This window comes from Lissotriton helveticus, chromosome 12 (genome assembly GCF_964261635.1).
Source record: "Lissotriton helveticus chromosome 12, aLisHel1.1, whole genome shotgun sequence".
NCBI lineage: Eukaryota > Metazoa > Chordata > Amphibia > Caudata > Salamandridae > Lissotriton > Lissotriton helveticus.
The window spans coordinates 125,306,229-125,326,045 of record NC_136073.1 but is presented as its reverse complement, the minus strand read 5'-3'; the positions used below and the strand labels follow the sequence as shown (position 1 = coordinate 125,326,045).

General features: G+C 44.8%; 1 protein-coding gene across 1 annotated transcript in view; it reads right to left on the bottom strand.

The window, feature by feature from the left end:
• Window positions 1-19,817, bottom strand: part of LOC144799878 (uncharacterized) — a 334,394-nt gene that overhangs the window by 161,146 nt on the left and 153,431 nt on the right. The window contains exon 4 of the mRNA XM_078671483.1: window positions 12,682-12,734. Coding sequence (XP_078527609.1) covers window positions 12,682-12,734 — 53 coding nt within the window. The remainder of the gene's footprint in view (window positions 1-12,681; window positions 12,735-19,817) is intronic.

Genomic DNA, 19,817 nt, shown 5'->3' with positions numbered 1-19,817 from the left:
GTGGACCCCAGCGTCCAAATTCGATTTTTCAAAGTGTACAAAGATCAGCAAGGATGTGCGAACAAAAGCCCGTCCTCGAAATCAGGATGGTGTCAGGATATTCGTGAAGGGCGGCGCGGGTCCGGGGAGCTCTGTGCTCACGCGACCATCTTGGATGCCCGCGAAGCTCCTCCCCAGGTAATTTTATTTATACCTTTCACTATTATTTTTTACTTTTTTTTAAAGAAACTTGTTTTTTAAGACCAAAAAAAAAGATGCACATTCATGACAAGACTTTACAAAGTAAACAATTTTCACAAAAGACATAAATCAACAATACATCCAATTATACATATACCAAACATTTAGAAAAATCATTTCATCAATATACAAATCAATTCCTATTTTTTTTTAAAAAATAACCAAAGCACAGTTGGATAACAACAGTCAGACAGTATATATTGTTTTTAGTGTATCAATAAATGATAAAAGTCACTCTTGTGGATATGCCGACGCGTTTCAGGTTCGAATAACACATTTTCGAACCCTCATCAGGGCTTTGTTATTTCTCTGTAAAGGATGCAAAAAAACAATAAAGTTTTATTGACAACCGGTACACCTTGTAGCTACCATTCTCAAAGTGTAGAATCATGAAGATATACCTGTGACTTCCAAGCTGACGATGTTTCCATCAACGTCAAAGGAGGGAGGGGGACGTTTGGCTGGGCTTCAAATCTAATTTCTACAACAAATGAGGCATAAATTGTGTAAAAATGTTTGGCAACAACGCAAAAACATCAGCGTTAAAGAACGCAAGTCTAAATGTAGATTTTCCTAGTGTTCATGACGGAAAGTCTTAATTTTATTAAAGACACGGAGGCGAGTATTATGCTTTCTAATCTTGCATTTAATTGCACAGCAGCTAAGATAAGCAAAAAAAAACTACAGTTCCCAGAGGGCCAGAGAACAAACTGGGCCATGGGAATGAGAAAAAACGAGAGTACAGTATCCAATCACTGAAGACCTAACAGATAAAGACCCTAACTGACTGCGCAGCTTCCTCTTTTCGCTGTCGAGCAAGTCATATAATGTCATCAAATAAAGGAAAAATTAACAAAATTAAAGACAGAGCCAAAGTCCAGGAACATAAGTCTTGCATCAGAGGAATCCAAGGAAGAAGACCGAACAGGACACCAGAAGAAGGATCCAGAAGCACTGGAGCTGAAGGACGTGGAGGTGAGGACCTTAGAAGCCGAAGGGTAGATTTCCTAAGACGAAGCCGGTGGCAGGGCTGGATTCGCTGTAGGGAGGGAGAAACGAAAGTTAGTAATGTTGCGGCGGGATAATACTCGCCTCCGTGTCTTTAATAAAATTAAGACTTTCCGTCATGAACACTAGGAAAATCTACATTTTATGAGAAGACCGGAGGCTCCTATTATGCTTGTTTAAAGCATATTAACAACATCAGAAGCCACAGTATGAACCGGTTTACAATAGAACATGCAAAAAATTATGTCATTGGACCAATCTGCTGATCTCAGACTGTCTTCCAAACGAGAGCCAGACCTAAAGGCTTTAGAAGCCATGGCTCCCCTGGCCGAATGAGCCCCGAAGACGGAGACATCAATGCCGGCAAGAGACATGACCCAACGGACCCAACGGGCAAGGGAAGGAGAGGAGACAGGGAGATGGGGCTTACGAAAGGAAATCAGGAGTTGAGAATGAGAAGGCGTTCTGAGATTAGCGGTCCTTTCCTCGTACACTTTTAAACACTGTCCAACACACAATTTGGGATGAGCAGGAAAATAAGGATAAAACACTGAATCCAAGTTAGTCTTAGTTCGTCTGCGTATTTGAAATAATACACCTGTAGGAGCGAATTGACGAGCAGAAATATCTAGAGCCTTAACATCAGAAACTCTCTTAATGGAAATTAAACACAGTAACATGGTAAGTTTGGCAGATAACATTTTGAGTGAAAGAACAGGATTGTCAGGCCAATTCGTGAACAATTTAAGAACTACTGTAACATCCCATAAAGAAGTATACTTAGCCAACGGTGGTTTCGCACATCGAACTCCTTTCAATAGACGACAAATGAGAGGGTGAGCACCAACCGGTTTACCATCAATTTGGGAGTGGTTAAGGGAAATAGCTGAATGATAGAGATTTACAGTGCGATAGGCCTTACCTGCGCTGGCCTCAGAAGCGAGGAAATTAATGATAAAATTCAGAGGGGCTGAAATGGGATTGAGGTCCCTTTCCAAACACCAGCTTGCCCAAAGAGACCAGGCGGATTTGTAAGCCTTGGAGGTTCCAGGGGCCCAGGCCTGGCTGATAAAGAGCGAAGCCTCTTGTGAAATGAGGACGTTAGAAGAGGAAGGCCGGAAACTTTCCAGGCCGACAATGTTAGGGAGTTGTCGAGAATGAGACTGTGTTGTTCGCCTTGAGGATTGAGTAGAAGATCCTGGAAGGAGGGAAGAAGGACTGGGAAGTCCACAGCCATCTCGAGAAGAGACTGAAACCAAACCTGTGCCTGCCAGAAAGGAGCTACAAGAACCAGAGACGAAGACTGGCGGCGAATTTGAGAGAGTACCCTGTTGATCATCAGAAAAGGGGGGAAGGCATAATGCAGATGACGAGACCAATCCTGCAGGAAAGCGTCTGTCGCCAAAGCCATAGGATCCAGTCGCCAGCTGTAGAACTGGGGCAATTGGGAGTTGAGCCGGGATGCAAAGAGATCGATAAAGAAAGGGCCCCAAAGATGGGAGAGAGAAAGGAAGACGGATGGACAGAGCTTCCAGTCACTGGAATCTCGAAGAAACCTCGAGTGCCAATCCGCCACAGTGTTGATATCCCCAGGAAGATACTCCGCTGACAAGGATAGGTGATGGGCGAGGCAGTATTCCCACAGACTTTTCGCTAAGTCCGCCAGAGGTTTGGACCTGGTTCCGCCAAGATGGTTGATATAGCGGACCGCAGAAACATTGTCCATACGGAGGAGGATTGAACAGCGAATCCTGTTCTTTGAAAGGCTTTTGATCGCAAAGGAACCTGCAAGCATCTCTAAACAGTTGATGTGCAACTTGGACTCCTCGGCGGACCATGAACCTCCAGTCGAGATTGGTCCACATCGGGTGCCCCAACCCGATAGGCTTGCATCGGATTCTAAGACAAGATCTGGGGCCGTGGCGAAGATAGTCCGACCATTCCACGCATCTAAATGGTCTATCCACCATTGAAGCTCGGTGCGGGATTCGGGATCTAGGGCAACGAGATCCGAATAAGCGAGACCTTGTCTTAGATGCTTTATTTTCAGGCGCTGAAGAGCGAGATAATGAAGAGGGCCGGGGAAGATGGCTTGAATGGAGGAGGAGAGGAGACCGACGATCCTCGCCAAGGACCGGAGAGATAAGAGAGAGGACTGAAGAACGGAAACAATCTCCGTTTTGATTTTGGAAACTTTGGAGAGGGGAAGGCGAAGGGACGCCGCTGCAGAGTCCACCAGAAAACCCAAGAATTCCATGTTCTGAGATGGGATGAGAGATGACTTGTCCGTGTTGATGAGGAAACCCAGGTCTGAAAGGAGAGATTGTGTCAAGAGCAGGTCTGAGAGAAGAGTCTGCTTGTCGGAGTTCATGAGCAGGATGTCGTCCAAGTAAATTATCAGCCTTATGCCAAGGGATCGAAGATAAGCGACCACTGGTTTTAAGAGTTTTGTGAAGCACCAGGGTGCGGAAGATAAGCCAAAGGGAAGAGAGGTGAAACAGTAGTTGACACCTGCCCATTGGAATTGAAGAAACTTCCATTGGGAGTGATGAATAGGGACTGTGAGGTAAGCATCCTGAAGGTCCAATCGGACCATCCAGTCGTTTGGGCGAAGGGTGTCTCGTAGATGTAAAATCGTTTCCATTTTGAAATGGCGATAAACCACAAACTGATTGAACCACTTCAGGTTGATTACAGTGCGGAGCTTCTTGTTTTTCTTTTGAACTAGAAAAATTGAGCTTAGAAAGCCTGAGGAGTCGAAGGGAAAAATTTGAACTGCTTGTTTTAGAAGAAGAACATCGATTTCGTTTGAAATCTGAGAGGCCATGAGAGAGGAGAAAACTAGGGGAGGAGGAAAGGAAGTTTGGACGGGAGGAGAGAGAAATTCGATTAGGTAGCCTTGGACGGTGTTTAAGACCCAAGGGTCCGAACTGAGAGCACACCATTTTGGAAGGAAAAGCTTTAAACGACCCCCCACAGGAGGGGAAAAAGAGAGGCTTACCTTGTTGCTTGGAGTTGTTGTGACGATAGTTTCCTTGACCTCTGCCTCTGTAGCCACGGCCACGTTGGGGATAAAATTGTGGCTTATAGTCCTGGTTGTTATTGGACGACCCTCTGGAGCCTTGATTGTAGGGACGGCCGGAAGAGCGGCCCCTGCCTCTGCCGGCCCGTCCAAAAACCCGAGGGGCAAAAACCCTTTTTACGGTTTGTTGGGCTTTATCCAAAGGAGCAAAAGTGGAGACAAATCTGCTGAGGTCACAAACCAAATTTTCTCCGCAGAAGGAGACCATTAGCCTTGGGGCCAGGATCCATTGGGGCGAGATTTGAGAGTTTCGGATCCAATTTCATAAGGAGACCTTTGCGGCGCTCATGAGTAATTGCAGAATTTGCATTCCCTAGGAGACAAAAGGCGCGTTGAGCCCACATGGAGACCTCTTCTGCGGAGAGTTCCGTACCCTCTAAATGGGCGGCTTCCGCCAAATCAAAAATACGGGCGAGAGGGCCCACAACGTCTAGCAACTTGTCCTGACAAGTTGACCAAGCTTTGTCGACCCCTCTGCGGGGGTCCTTGCCAAATTTGGAAAAGAAGGTAAGAAGAGGTTGATCAATGGAAGGAACTAAAGTGATTTTGTCGGGAAGAGCTGGTTTGGGGCACTCAGATTTGAGTCTGGATCTCACTGCGGACTCCAGAGGGAGACGCAATCTGGCTGTAATATATTCTCCGACATGATGGGAAGGAAGCCATTCCGTTGAATTCGGGTGACGGATAGTAGAGGGGTCAAACATGGGAAAACCCTCAGAGTCAAAGACTGGCTCAAAAGAAAACGAATCCAGTTTAGCAGACTTGGAAGGGGGGGTAGAAGGGTCAACAGTGTCAAACATGTCAAATAATTTGTCAGCGTCATCCATATTATCATCATCATCATTATCAGTGTCCAATATGGTGGAAATTACCAATTTTCTCCTAGGAGACTCTGCGTGTTTATCTTTTTGTTTTCGTTTGCCCTCGGAACCAACAAACCCCTCCTTAATAGGAGGCCTGGGAGGCACTAAGTTCTCAGTCGAAAGCAAGGAAGACTCGCCAACCAATGACGCATTTTTAGAGGCACGAGCCTGAGCAGAGTGGTCCACCTTTCTCTTTCTGCTTTCCCCCGCAGATTGGGCCAATATTTTGGACATGATGCTCAACATAGAGTTCTCCATATTTTTTGACATTCGTTTCATGGAGACTTCCACAGCTGACTCAACAGAGTTATTAATAAATTTACTTAAATCTTTTTTTAAATTGCAGAGTCCTCAGCAGGGACTTCCTCCGAGGAACTATCATGTTCCATGTCCAGGGTATGCAGTGGAAAAAACTAACAGAAATGCAGGAGAGGCAGGCGAGGGTTAACAGAGCCAGCAGGGGCGTGTCAGGAGGCGGGCCGAGCAGAGAGCGTCAGCCGGGCTCTAAACGCGGAAGAAGGAGCAGAGCCAGGACAAAGCGCCGACACGCTGAGGAGCCGGGGACCGGAGAAGTCTGAGGAAGGTGAGAGGCGTTCAGAGGACGCGCGAAGCAGCGCGAGCCAGGAAGCAACCAAGCGAGCCCCGAGAGGAAGGGGGAGGGGGTGGGAGGCAATGGGAATGAACGCCGGAACCTAAGGAGGAAACACGCTGAGAGCGTGAACGCAGCAGCGCGAGGTCGCGTTACACAATATCAAGTAACACCATGAAAACGGTCAAAAATAACAATAATTTCAACAACAATAGCTGAGAGCAATGATAAAGGCACTTATCTGACTGCGAGCAGCAAGAAAAGAGGAAGCTGCGCAGTCAGTTAGGGTCTTTATCTGTTAGGTCTTCAGTGATTGGATACTGTACTCTCGTTTTTTCTCATTCCCATGGCCCAGTTTGTTCTCTGGCCCTCTGGGAACTATAGTTTTTTTTTGCTTATCTTGGCTGCTGTGCAATTAAATGCAAGATTAGAAAGCATAATAGGAGCCTCCGGTCTTGTCATAAAATTCTACATACCTCCGTTCGCACCACCCGGCGCCTCTTAGAGGGAGGGGATCGTGGTAGATGTATCACAGATCCTAAGGCAGGAAAGAGGATTGTCCATAATGCGAATTACCGTCTATTAAATCCTTGATAATTCCGACATAGCAGTACAGTTATAAATACTGCAACTCTTATCTTCGCTACAGCTATGAATACTGCAACTCATTGTTGCTACAGCTATAAATACTGTAACTCTTACCTTTGCTACAGCTATACATACTGCAACTCTTACCTTTGCTACAGCTATGAATACTGCAACTCATCTTTGCTACAACTATAAATACTACAAAATGTTATCATTACTACAGCTATACATACTGCAACTCTTAACTATACTACAGCTATAAATACTACAAAATATTATCTTTGCTACTCAATAAATACTGCAACTCATAAATGCCACAGCTATAAATACTGCAACTCTTATCTTTGCTACAGCTATCAATATTGCAACTCTTATCTTTGCTACAACTATAAATACTACAAAAGGTTATCTTTGCTACAGCTATACATCCTGCAACTCTTATCTTTCCTACAGCTATAAATACTACAAAATCTTATCTTTGCTAAAGCAATAAATACCGTAATTCATATTTGCCACATCTATAAATACTGCAACTCTTATCTTTGCTACCACTATAAATACTGCAACTCATCTTTGCTACAGCTATTAATACTGCAACCCTTATCTTTGCTACAACTATAAATACTACAAAATGTTATATTTGCTACAGCTGTACATACTGCAACTCTTATCTTTACTCCAGCTATAAATACTACAAAATCTTATCTTTGCTTCAGTAATAAATACCGCAATTCATATTTGCCACAGCTATAAATACAGCAACTCTTATCTTTCCTACAGCTATAAATACTACATAAATATTATCTTTACTACATCAATAAATACCACAGCTCATCTTTGCCACAGCTATAAATACTGCAACTCTGATCTTTGCTACAGCTATCAATACTGCAACTCATCTGTGCTACAACTATAAATACTACAAAATGTTATCTATCTTTGCTACAGCTGTACATACTGCAACTCTTATCTTTACTACAGCTATAAATACTGCAAAATATTATCTTTGCTACATCAATAAATAACGCAACTCATCATAGCCACAACTATAAATACTGCTACTCTCATCGTTGCTACAGCTATCAATACTGCAACCCTTATCTTTGCTACAACTATAAATACTACAAAATGTTATATTTGCTACAGCTGTACATACTGCAACTCTTATCTTTACTCCCGCTATAAATACTACAAAATCTTATCTTTGCTACAGCAATAAATACCACAATTCATATTTGCCACAGCTATAAATACAGCAACTCTTATCTTTGCTACAGCTATAAATACTGCAACTCTTGTCCTTGCTACCACTATAAATACTGCAACTCATCTTTGCTACAGCTGTAAATACTGCAACCCTTACCTTTGCTACCGCTATAAATACTTTCAAAAAGGGGGTGCAATGCCAGTAACCGGTCCCCGGAAGCTTGTTTCCTTTCCAGTAAAGAATTGGCTTGGTAGTTTGGTCTGCCCTGTTCCCATGATGCACTGGGCCAGGGCCAGACTAATTTGCATGTAGCCAGGTTCTGAACTGGGATGGTGCAGTGAGCTAAAAAACGGTGATGGATCAAACCCTGATCTTTTGACTGGGTAGGAGTGTTCTGCTTAATTCAGATACTCTGTCCATCACCACCCCCCTTTTTGAATCGTTTTAGCCACCACAAGTGTGGAAGGGTATGCTCAGATGTGAGTCCCTTGCTCACTGCACCATCAGGATTCAAGCAAGCCGAAGACGGCTGCAATGCCAGAAACCGGTCCCCGGAAGCTTGTTTCCTTTCCAGTAAAGAATTGGCTTGGTAGTTTGGTCTGCCCTGTTCCCATGATGCACTGGGCCAGGGCCAGACTAATTTGCATGTAGCCAGGTTCTGAACTGGGATGGTGCAGTGAGCTAAAAAACGGTGATGGATCAAGCCCTGATCTTTTGACTGGGTAGGAGTGTTCTGCTTAATTCAGATACTCTGTCCATCACCACCCCCCTTTTTGAATCGTTTTAGCCACCACAAGTGTGGAAGGGTATGCTCAGATGTGAGTCCCTTGCTCACTGCACCATCAGGATTCAAGCAAGCCGGGCCGAAGACGGCTGCAATGCTAGAAACCGGTCCCCGGAAGCTTGTTTCCTTTCCAGTAAAGAATTGGCTTGGTAGTTTGGTCTGCCCTGTTCCCATGATGCACTGGGCCAGGGCCAGACTAATTTGCATGTAGCCAGGTTCTGAACTGGGATGGTGCAGTGAGCTAAAAAACGGTGATGGATCAAGCCCTGATCTTTTGACTGGGTAGGAGTGTTCTGCTTAATTCAGATACTCTGTCCATCACCACCCCCCTTTTTGAATCGTTTTAGCCACCACAAGTGTGGAAGGGTATGCTCAGATGTGAGTCCCTTGCTCACTGCACCATCAGGATTCAAGCAAGCCGGGCCGAAGACGGCTGCAATGCTAGAAACCGGTCCCCGGAAGCTTGTTTCCTTTCCAGTAAAGAATTGGCTTGGTAGTTTGGTCTGCCCTGTTCCCATGATGCACTGGGCCAAGGCCAGACTAATTTGCATGTAGCCAGGTTCTGAACTGGGATGGTGCAGTGAGCTAAAAAACGGTGATGGATCAAGCCCTGATCTTTTGACTGGGTAGGAGTGTTCTGCTTAATTCAGATACTCTGTCCATCACCACCCCCCTTTTTGAATCGTTTTAGCCACCACAAGTGTGGAAGGGTATGCTCAGATGTGAGTCCCTTGCTCACTGCACCATCAGGATTCAAGCAAGCCGGGCCGAAGTGGGCTGCAATGCCAGAAACCGGTCCCCGGAAGCTTGTTTCCTTTCCAGTAAAGAATTGGCTTGGTAGTTTGGTCTGCCCTGTTCCCATGATGCACTGGGCCAGGGCCAGACTAATTTGCATGTAGCCAGGTTCTGAACTGGGATGGTGCAGTGAGCTAAAAAACGGTGATGGATCAAGCCCTGATCTTTTGACTGGGTAGGAGGGTTCTGCTTAATTCAGATTCTCTGTCCATCACCACCCCCCTTTTTGAATCGTTTTAGCCACCACAAGTGTGGAAGGGTATGCTCAGATGTGAGTCCCTTGCTCACTGCACCATCAGGATTCAAGCAAACCGGGCCGTAGGCGGCTGCAATGCCAGAAACCGGTCCCCGGAAGCTTGTTTCCTTTCCAGTAAAGAATTGACTTGGTAGTTTGGTCTGCCCTGTTCCCATGATGCACTGGGCCAGGGCCAGACTAATTTGCATGTAGCCAGGTTCTGAACTGGGATGGTGCAGTGAGCTAAAAAACGGTGATGGATCAAGCCCTGATCTTTTGACTGGGTAGGAGTGTTCTGCTTAATTCAGATACTCTGTCCATCACCACCCCCCTTTTTGAATCGTTTTAGCCACCACAAGTGTGGAAGGGTATGCTCAGATGTGAGTCCCTTGCTCACTGCACCATCAGGATTCAAGCAAGCCGGGCCGAAGACGGCTGCAATGCCAGAAACCGGTCCCCGGAAGCTTGTTTCCTTTCCAGTAAAGAATTGGCTTGGTAGTTTGGTCTGCCCTGTTCCCATGATGCACTGGGCCAGGGCCAGACTAATTTGCATGTAGCCAGGTTCTGAACTGGGATGGTGCAGTGAGCTAAAAAACGGTGATGGATCAAGCCCTGATCTTTTGACTGGGTAGGAGTGTTCTGCTTAATTCAGATACTCTGTCCATCACCACCCCCCTTTTTGAATCGTTTTAGCCACCACAAGTGTGGAAGGGTATGCTCAGATGTGAGTCCCTTGCTCACTGCACCATCAGGATTCAAGCAAGCCGGGCAGAAGACGGCTGCAATGCCAGAAACCGGTCCCCGGAAGCTTGTTTCCTTTCCAGTAAAGAATTGGCTTGGTAGTTTGGTCTGCCCTGTTCCCATGATGCACTGGTCCAGGGCCAGACTAATTTGCATGTAGCCAGGTTCTGAACTGGGATGGTGCAGTGAGCTAAAAAACGGTTATGGATCAAGCCCTGATCTTTTGACTGGGTAGGAGTGTTCTGCTTAATTCAGATACTCTGTCCATCACCACCCCCCTTTTTGAATCGTTTTAGCCACCACAAGTGTGGAAGGGTATGCTCAGATGTGAGTCCCTTGCTCACTGCACCATCAGGATTCAAGCAAGCCGGGCAGAAGACGGCTGCAATGCCAGAAACCGGTCCCCGGAAGCTTGTTTCCTTTACAGTAAAGAATTGGCTTGGTAGTTTGGTCTGCCCTGTTCCCATGATGCACTGGGCCAGGGCCAGACTAATTTGCATGTAGCCAGGTTCTGAACTGGGATGGTGCAGTGAGTTAAAAAACGGTGATGGATCAAGCCCTGATCTTTTGACTGGGTAGGAGTGTTCTGCTTAATTCAGATACTCTGTCCATCACCACCCCCCTTTTTGAATCGTTTTAGCCACCACAAGTGTGAAAGGGTATGCTCAGATGTGAGTCCCTTGCTCACTGCACCATCAGGATTCAAGCAAGCCGGGCCGAAGACGGCTGCAATGCCAGAAACCAGTCCCCGGAAGCTTGTTTCCTTTCCAGTAAAGAATTGGCTTGGTAGTTTGGTCTGCCCTGTTCCCATGATGCACTGGGCCAGGGCCAGACTAATTTGCATGTAGCCAGGTTCTGACCTGGGATGGTGCAGTGTGCTAAAAAACGGGGATGGATCAAGCCCTGATCTTTTGACTGGGTAGGAGTGTTCTGCTTAATTCAGATACTCTGTCCATCACCAACACCCTTTTTGAACAGCTATAAATACTGCAACTCTTACCTTTGCTACAGCTATACATACTGCAACTCTTATCCTTACTATAGCTATAAATACCACAAAATATTATCTTTGCTACATCAATACATACCGCAACTCATCTTTGCCACAGCTATAATTACTGCAACTCTTATCTTTGCTACAGATATCAATACTGCAACTCTTATCTTTACTACAGCTATAAATATTACAAAATCTTAGCTTTGCTACAGCTATAAATACTGCAACTCTTATCTTTGTTACAGTTATAAATACTGCAACTCTTATCTTTGCTACAGCTATAAATACTGCAACTCATCTTTGCTACAGCTATAAATACTGCAACTCTTACCTTTGCTACATCTATAAATACTGCAACTCTTACCTTTGCTACAGCTATGAATACTGCAAGTCATCTTTGCTACAGCTATAAATACTACAAAATGTTATCATTGCTACAGCTATACATACTGCAACTCTTAACTTTACTACAGCTATAAATACTACAAAATATTATCTTTGCTACATCAATAAATACTGCAACTCATCTTTGCCACAGCTATAAATACTGCAACTCTTATCTTTGCTACAGCTATCAATACTGCAACTCTTATCTTTGCTACAACTATAAATACTACACAATGTTATCTTTGCTACAGCTATACATCCTGCAACTCTTATCTTTCCTACAGCTATAAATACTACAAAATCTTGTCTTTGCTACAGCAATAAATACCATAATTCATATTTGCCACATCTATAAATACTGCAACTCTTATCTTTGCTAGCACTATAAATACTGCAACTCATCTTTGCTACAGCTATTAATACTGCAACGTTTATATTTGCAACAGCTATAAATACTGCAACTCTTATCTTTGCTACAACTATAAACACTACACAATGTTATCTTTGCTACAGCTATAAACACTCAACTCTTATCTTTGCTGCAGGCGTACATACTACACAATATTATCTTTGCTACAGCTATAAATACAGCAACTCATCTTTGCTACAGCTATAAATACAGCAACTCATCTTTACTACAGCTAAAAATACTGCAACTCCTATCTTTGCTACAGCTATAAATACTGCAACTCTTATTTTTGCTACAGGTATAAATTCTGAAACTCTTATATTTGCTACAGGTATAAATAGCACACAATCTTATCTTTGCTACAGCTATAACTACTGCAACTCATCTTTGCTACTGCTATACATACTGCAGCTAAAAGGCAGCTGGTTGAGGCACATGTGCACAGACCGTTGTATACACCCACTAACACATATCAAACCCTTGTTTTCCCCCTCTACTGTTATACAATTTCGACATTCATGGGACAAGTGCAATAACTGACAATTCTACAAATTCACATAACGTAACAAAAGCGTGGTATTGATTTCCTAAGTAATTTGAACAGTATATCACATATAGGTAAAGTAAAATTAACTGACGTTTGTTGTCATGCACACAGACTACTGCAACTAACAGCATGTGAAGCATGTGACTTATCATCCAAGCTGCCCTGGTCTCAGTAATCACGTCTGCATTCCTCTCCTATCAGTGACTCACCTTCAAACTTCTCAACTCCTGGAAGTTCGGGGATGAAGGGGTCGAAATAATGTCTAGAAGTGGAGACAAGACATTAGAAGTAAACATATAAAAAATAATGCTCAGCAAGTCATTGGGACCATATAAAACCATACTACCAAGATGATTTTTTTTATATGTACTGAGAAAAGGCCTGCACTAGCCCTCATTTATTTATTGACCACTCTCATTCTATCATTAGATTATTGGGCCCATTAGGAAAAGTCAGAAAATGCCATTAAATCAGGGACACTGAATAGTGTTGGGCCCTCAGAGAAGCATAACAACATCAGAAATATTTCCAAGGTAAAGACATTATGTAAAGGTTTGGCAGACGAGGGAAATCATTTTTAGCTGCAAAAGTAGTATATTAAAGTAGGGCCTGCAATGGCTAGGCACAGATTCACAGATTCCTGCTATTGCAATTGATGGCAGAGAGTAGAATAGTGAATTTTTATACCTAAAAAGAAAAATGATTAGGGTGGGAAAAAAGTGTAGATTACACAGAATCATTTTCTATTACAGGGGGCTTTAATGTTCTGGGTCAGAGGCATTTTACTTTTTTTCACTTCTTGTGAGTTGTGGTGTACTTTCCAATGAAGAATCTGAAGACAAATGTCCAATTAGGAATTTCAACTATAAGAAGAAAATCATCCAGATTTAAATAAAAAAGTGAATGCATATACAGTGGGATATACTCAAACCAAATATAATTAATGTTGTAGACTAGCCAATTCACAGAAGAAACAAAAAACAACTATGCAATCTGTATATCTAATGCATTCATGAGGTTCTTATGACTTTGTGCATGTTTTCTTCATGGCAAATTGTCAGGCTCAGATGATATATACCACTGTATGCAATGGTTTCAATTTATAATTTCCATTACGAAAATTTCCACTCAAGAAATCTCAACATATCTTAACCTCCACATGTTAATTCGTTGCTGTATCCGTCCATTTTCTGTTGGTCCAGGCCAATATACAAATGTATTTATTTTTTATTTTGAAGCTTATAAAGCGTGCGGCTACCCCAAACGGGGGTGTCCCGGCGCTACGGACTAAAGAGCAGCAGGGATGTCTAGCATGGCTGGAGGTTGGAAAACAGCCTGGTCTTTAAGTTGCACCTGAACAGAGATTGAGATTCAGTCAGCCGCAGACACAGTGGTAGGCTGTTCCAGGGTTTGGCAGTCACAACAGCAAAAGCTCTTACCCCCGTTCTGGAGCGGAAAAGGGGAAGGTGAACAAGACAAAGGTGATTGGATCTGAGAGCTCGGGCAGGCTGAACAGGCTTTAGCCTACAGCTGAAATAAGCCGGCCTTTGGCCATTTAGAGCCCTAAAAGCCAGGACCAAGGCTCTAAACTGGATGCAATAGGGCACAGGCAACCAGTGAAATTTCATCAGACGAAAGGTTATTGAGTGGCGGTAGGGGATGTTGCATATCAGCCTTGCTGCAGCATTCTGCACAAACTGCAGCCGATTAATCAGATAGGCTGGGGCTCCCACATAAAGGCTATTGGAGTAATCCAGGTGAGAAGTAATAAGGGCATGGGTGACTTTCCTACATGAATCCAGAGGCAGGAAAGGGAGAATTTTACTAATCATGCGAAGTTTGCCAAAACATGCGGAGTGGCCTTATTGATTTGAGTCTTACATGACATTTCATTGTCAAATTGGAAGCCCAAATTTCGAGCTGATTTTACAGGTACCGGGGGAGGGTTAAGCTGAGACAGCCACCACAGTAGACAAGGAAGTGGGGCACTTTGATTGCAGAACAGCACCTCGCTTTATCTGTATTAAGGTTGAGGGTGTTGAGGGTCATCCAAGATGAGATATTGGTGAGGCAGTGTCTAAAGTTGGCAAGGCCGCCATCAGAGTGATCTCTAAATGAAAACACAAGCTGAGTGTCAGAAGATCACTCTGACCCACCAAGATTCAACTACCTCAGCCAGAGGTGAAAGATAGACATTAAAGAACAGGGGGCTCAGTGCAGAGCCCTGAGGTACTCCGCAGCTGAGTGGTTTTTCCTCCGAAACAAAAGGCCGGAGGAAGAGCTGCTGAGTTCTGCCACTCAGAAACGATCTTATCCAGGCCAAGGTAATATCCCGTATCCCGAGACTATGTATATTCTGTCTAACAGAATGGTATGTGAGACGGTATCGAAAGCCGCGGACAGGTCGAGGAGCACCAACATGTCCTCCTCGCCTGCATCCACGCATTAATGAATTGTCTCAGTTACCTCCAGCAGCGCGGTCTCCGTACTGTAACCAAATCTAAATCCGGATTGTGAGTCGTGGAATAGTTGTCTGGACTCCAGATAGTCAGCCAGTTGTTCTTGCACGACTTTTTCCAGTACCTTGGCTGGTTTGGGGAGGAGCGAAATTGGACGATTGTTGCTGAACACTGAAGGATCGGCGTCAGCTTCTTTTAAAATGGGGATTAACATGGCCTGCTTCCATGATGTGGGGAACTGACCTGAGAGTAAAGACGAGTTCCAGATTGAAATTAGTGGGGCAGAGATGAGGGGGGCGAGAGTGCTAAGCACCTGGGCAGGAACCGGGTCCAGCGGGGACCCCGATTTGCACAGCCGCATTTTCATCAGGGTTGTTTCCATAGATGTAGCTTTAAATGCCACAAACACCTCCTCTTGAGGAACCTTAAGATCCTGGGAGGGCTAGCAAGGGCCTGGTTGAAAGAGGTAGAGATATCAACAATTTTGTCTTGGAAGAAATTAGAGAGACTGTCACAAATGTTTTGACCGGGGCAAATCGAACAGGCAAGGGCCGAGGGTTTAGCAAATTCCTTCACAATTTTAAACAAAGTTTTTGAAGAGTTTTCAGCAGCGCAAATTTTGCTGATAAAATATTCCCTCATAGTAGCACGCTTAAGTTCGTGAATTTTGCGGCTCTATAGATAGCTTTTGAGACAGGACCATAGGTAAGTCGCCAGCTGTGCTCAAGCTTTTTACAATTGCTCCTTTCAGTACGTAGGACCAGGAAGAACCAAGGCGCTGAGGATTTTGATCTGGACGAGGATAAGGGTCACACCAGGATTACATCAATGGCAGAGGAGAGACGAGTATTAAAATTAGAGACTTTTGTGTTCAAATCACAAGAAGTCTGCCAAATCGAGTTGGCAAGAATGGGTTCAAGAGCATCGCAAGTAACATTATACCATTTCCTGCCAAGGTCCCTGGATTTAGTTGAAGTAACAGGTGGCAGGGAAATGGCCAGATCAAATGAAATCAGGTAATGGTCAGAGCAGGTATGGGGTAGGGGAGGTGAGGTGGTAAGCCCAGAATAATTAGTAAATAAGAGGTCAAGAGTGTGGCCCGCTTGATGTGTAGGGCCCTGTACCCGCTGAAGAAAATTCAAGCCCTCCATGGTATCCAGGATAGGTCTAGCCTTTGAGCATGCAGCATCGTCCACATGCAGTTAAAGTCTACAAGGATAGTAAAATGTGGATGCCTCAGGGAAAGGTCAGCAATCGTAGCAAGGAGTTTAGTAAGAAAAGAAGGGAAAGTGCCAGGGGGATTATATAACAGAACACCCGCTAAGATTAGGTTAGTTGCATCCGAAATGCTAAAATACATAGCTTCGATAAAGCCAATGTTAACAAATTTCCTAGAAGTGATCTTCCAGTGAGAGCAAAGGATTACAGCGATCCCTCCTCCCACCTTAGTGCCCGTATGACTAATCCAGACCAAGCGGTAGTCAGGGGGAATAGCAAGGCTAAGGTCGTGGTTGGAGGAATCTTTGACCCACGTCTCAGTCAAAAACATTAGGTCCCAGGAATTAGTGGAAAACATGAGACAGATATCTCCCGCATGGCGAGGGAGAGATCTGCAATTAAGCAGTCAGGTCTTGATAGAATCAGGGGGGCTAGAATGTGTGGCTCCCCTAACACATGCGAAGGTCCGTTCACTGGGTGGACTTAATGTAAATGGGCAATTATCACAGCTAAAATAGTTGGTTAAAAGCCTGGAGGGAATGCAACGTGAGGAGCAAGTGCAGTCCCCTTTTCCAAGAGCCAATAGTTAGGACCCAGACCAGCATAGCCTTGAAACAGGGGGACAGCCAGCAGCATGGCTGGCGCTGGTCGCGGAACAGGCAAATCTAAGTCCAAACATAGACTTTTTGAGCCATTGTTTGATGGTCAAAGTCCCAAAGAGTGTCATGGGGAGGTTAAGACATTACTAGTTCTTGGCATAGCTGGTGATCGTGGGCATTCTTGTTACTATGTCTTGGGAGGAATACACATCGGACAGGAAGAGCTTAGATCACAAGTAAATGCACATGGCGTGACTTGTAACTTCACAAGGCTGACAAGTGAGACAAATGTATACCATAATAAATGACTCAGCACTATAAAGTGGCCTAGGAGGCATATAGTTGTTTTGCAAAATGTAACTAACTAAATAAGAAAATAAGAAGAAAGTAATAAATAAGAAACTCCACAAGAATAGCAGGGCGAAAACTGTAAGTCCAGTGGTGGGTATAATCAAGATTTGAAAAACGCCTGGAATAGGAGAATTTTCAGATACTTTTTAAAGGAGATGAGGCACAGATTTAGGCAAATATCAACTAAACATTATCTGCAGGCATTCCAGGCTGTGCACATAAAAATTATCATAAACGTTTTGATTCCTTTACTTCTAATGTGGTATAGGTCCTTGATTTCGGTAGGTCTTGACAATGGATGAAGCTATCATTCATATAACCTACCTAATTGAGAATTGACAGTTGTCAAGAAATGTGGAAAATTATTTGTAGATATACTATGATTACTGTTATTAAAGAGGGCTGCACTTACTTGGAACTGTATTTGCATTTTAGTGAATTTATGAATATATACTATCTAATAAAATATTTAACAGACATTTCACAGTGGTTACTTAAAGTATGGTGGCTTTTAGTGGTTAGAACAATTTAAAAATGTTGCAGGTTTGGAGATAACGTGAATGAAGGGAGTGCAGTGAACTAATGATATATCTGGCCTTCTGAAATGGAAGATTGGCGAGTGCTGCGGAGCAAAGAAAGTATTTTACTGAGGTAAAGAGCTCATATGAGTTGCCTGTAATGAAGGGCACTTCCACATCATTGTGAGTTACAACAACAGCTTGTACTGCTGACCTGTGGTCTGGGACAGGGAATCAGGGATTTCACATTGGACAAGAGATGTAGCTGGAACTCAGCATTTCCCAATAGTGTGGGCACATGGTTTTACTTGGAGTGTTTAAAAAGCGTGGTCCTGCGCCAGACCACAGCAGAGCATTGTGCATAAAGGAGACAGGTATGAAGAGATACACTTTTAGACAAAGTACATTTGTAGGGGTTTTACAAATACTTAATGTGAGAAGGTGGTTCTGCCCATTCACTTTTTGATCACCTCAGTTTTTGACCTTTTACTGCAGGAGAGCCTCACAAACTGTGACTCACCCATGGTAAATGCATGGCAAACTGGACTGTGTGTGTTTACCCCCAGCATCTGCATTTTAAGATAAGAGCGCTGCGACATAGCAAGGGCAGTGGGCACTTGGCTGGTTACACGGGAACACAGGTGCACATGCGTGTGCACACATGTAAGGGCTGCACGTGGGAGACTCATGTCGTGTGCAGGACAGGAATTGTGCCCTGGCAGCCTGGTTGCAGAAGAGACTCTGTAGGGTTGGGCATTGACCCAGGAAGGGTCTTTTAATGTTGTTGTACACAGATAGGGAAAGTCTGTGTACTTTGCTGTCCTGTTTGCAGTGACACTTCAATACACACTTATGGGGAAAGTCTCCTTAGATTGCAGCTCTGCTTCCCTGGGTCTAAAGACGCAAGGGTTGTACCAATGTACAGTGTAACCTGTGTGAAAAGAACCTTTCTGTAAAGTCTAAACACATATTTGTACAGCTTATGAGTCATCAAGGAATGCTGTTTATCTAGCTCAGCTCAGGATCAGAGCCCAGGCCTTTTGTCACCCTGCTGGGCTGGGTTTCTTATTTTTCTCTCTAGCGGCAGAAACAAAGGCCTCCCCCCAAAAAGTGAGCAATTAATAGCGCTAAAGCCATCCCTTAAGGAAGAAAGGGATGGGGCGGATTGCTCAGCATCAATCAGCTTGCCTTCTGCCTGTGCCAGGAAGAGGGGTTGCCCAAGCCCACTAAACAAGGAAGCCCAGACCTCTGGAGCCTAACCAGGAGGGGGGCTCCTTTGAACGTTTGCTGGGGAACCTCCCTCCCCTACCTACTCATCTTGTACATGGGAAGAGCTCTCTTACTTGGGCTTTTCTGCTGAACACTGGGACTGGATGCTGATGCCATAGACAATTGGAAGAAAGAATGCCCTGACTTCCGTCTGGACAAAAGACTCTACCTCTGATTGACCCCAGGATCGGTGGGGCACTCCCCAGGACCAGGAAAGCTGGTCCCCTTACACTCCCTAAGGATAGGTGGGGGGAAATACTGCACTTCTGTGGCAAGGAGGAGAGATGCCCAGAGGAAAAGCAAAGTGAAAGTCTTGTGTAGGAAGACAGTGAAACCAGCTTCCTGCAAAGTTTGCCACCTGTGGTCTGGGAGGCCTGAAAAAAGTGATCCAGGTGGCTAGGACAAAGATAGTCAATATCGGCCAAATGAGGCCTTCCTTATGGCCATTTGAAGCGCTGCAAACTTTGACCTTTTTCTGCACCGGCGACGAAGTGCATGCAGCTCCACCACTAGTTTAGTCTTGCCCCATGGGTGGACCAGGGCCTGCACCTGAGAATAAAAAAACCAAGGGGGAAGGGCCATTGCGCTTTTTCCTGACAAGGAGAAGGGATCCATGACCCCACTCCTGGGCCCCAAGAAGTTTGGTGGCAAGTGAGTGCTGTCTCGCTCCCCACACAGGTGGGAGGGGGCCTAAGACCCCATCCCTGGGACCCAATGCCAGTAACCAAGAGGGGAGTGCCACTGCACTCCCCCTGCATTGCCAGCCTGCCCCGCACCCTGGACCAATGTCTGGGGAGAAGCGGGAAGGCCTACCTGCATCTAGGTGTCTGCCCGGGAAGGAGGAAGCAGGCCAGAATGACACTGCCAGCTCCCACGGTTGCAAGAGCGAGTGCTGGCCGCTTGGGAATCTGGTGAGGACAGCTAGGGTTGG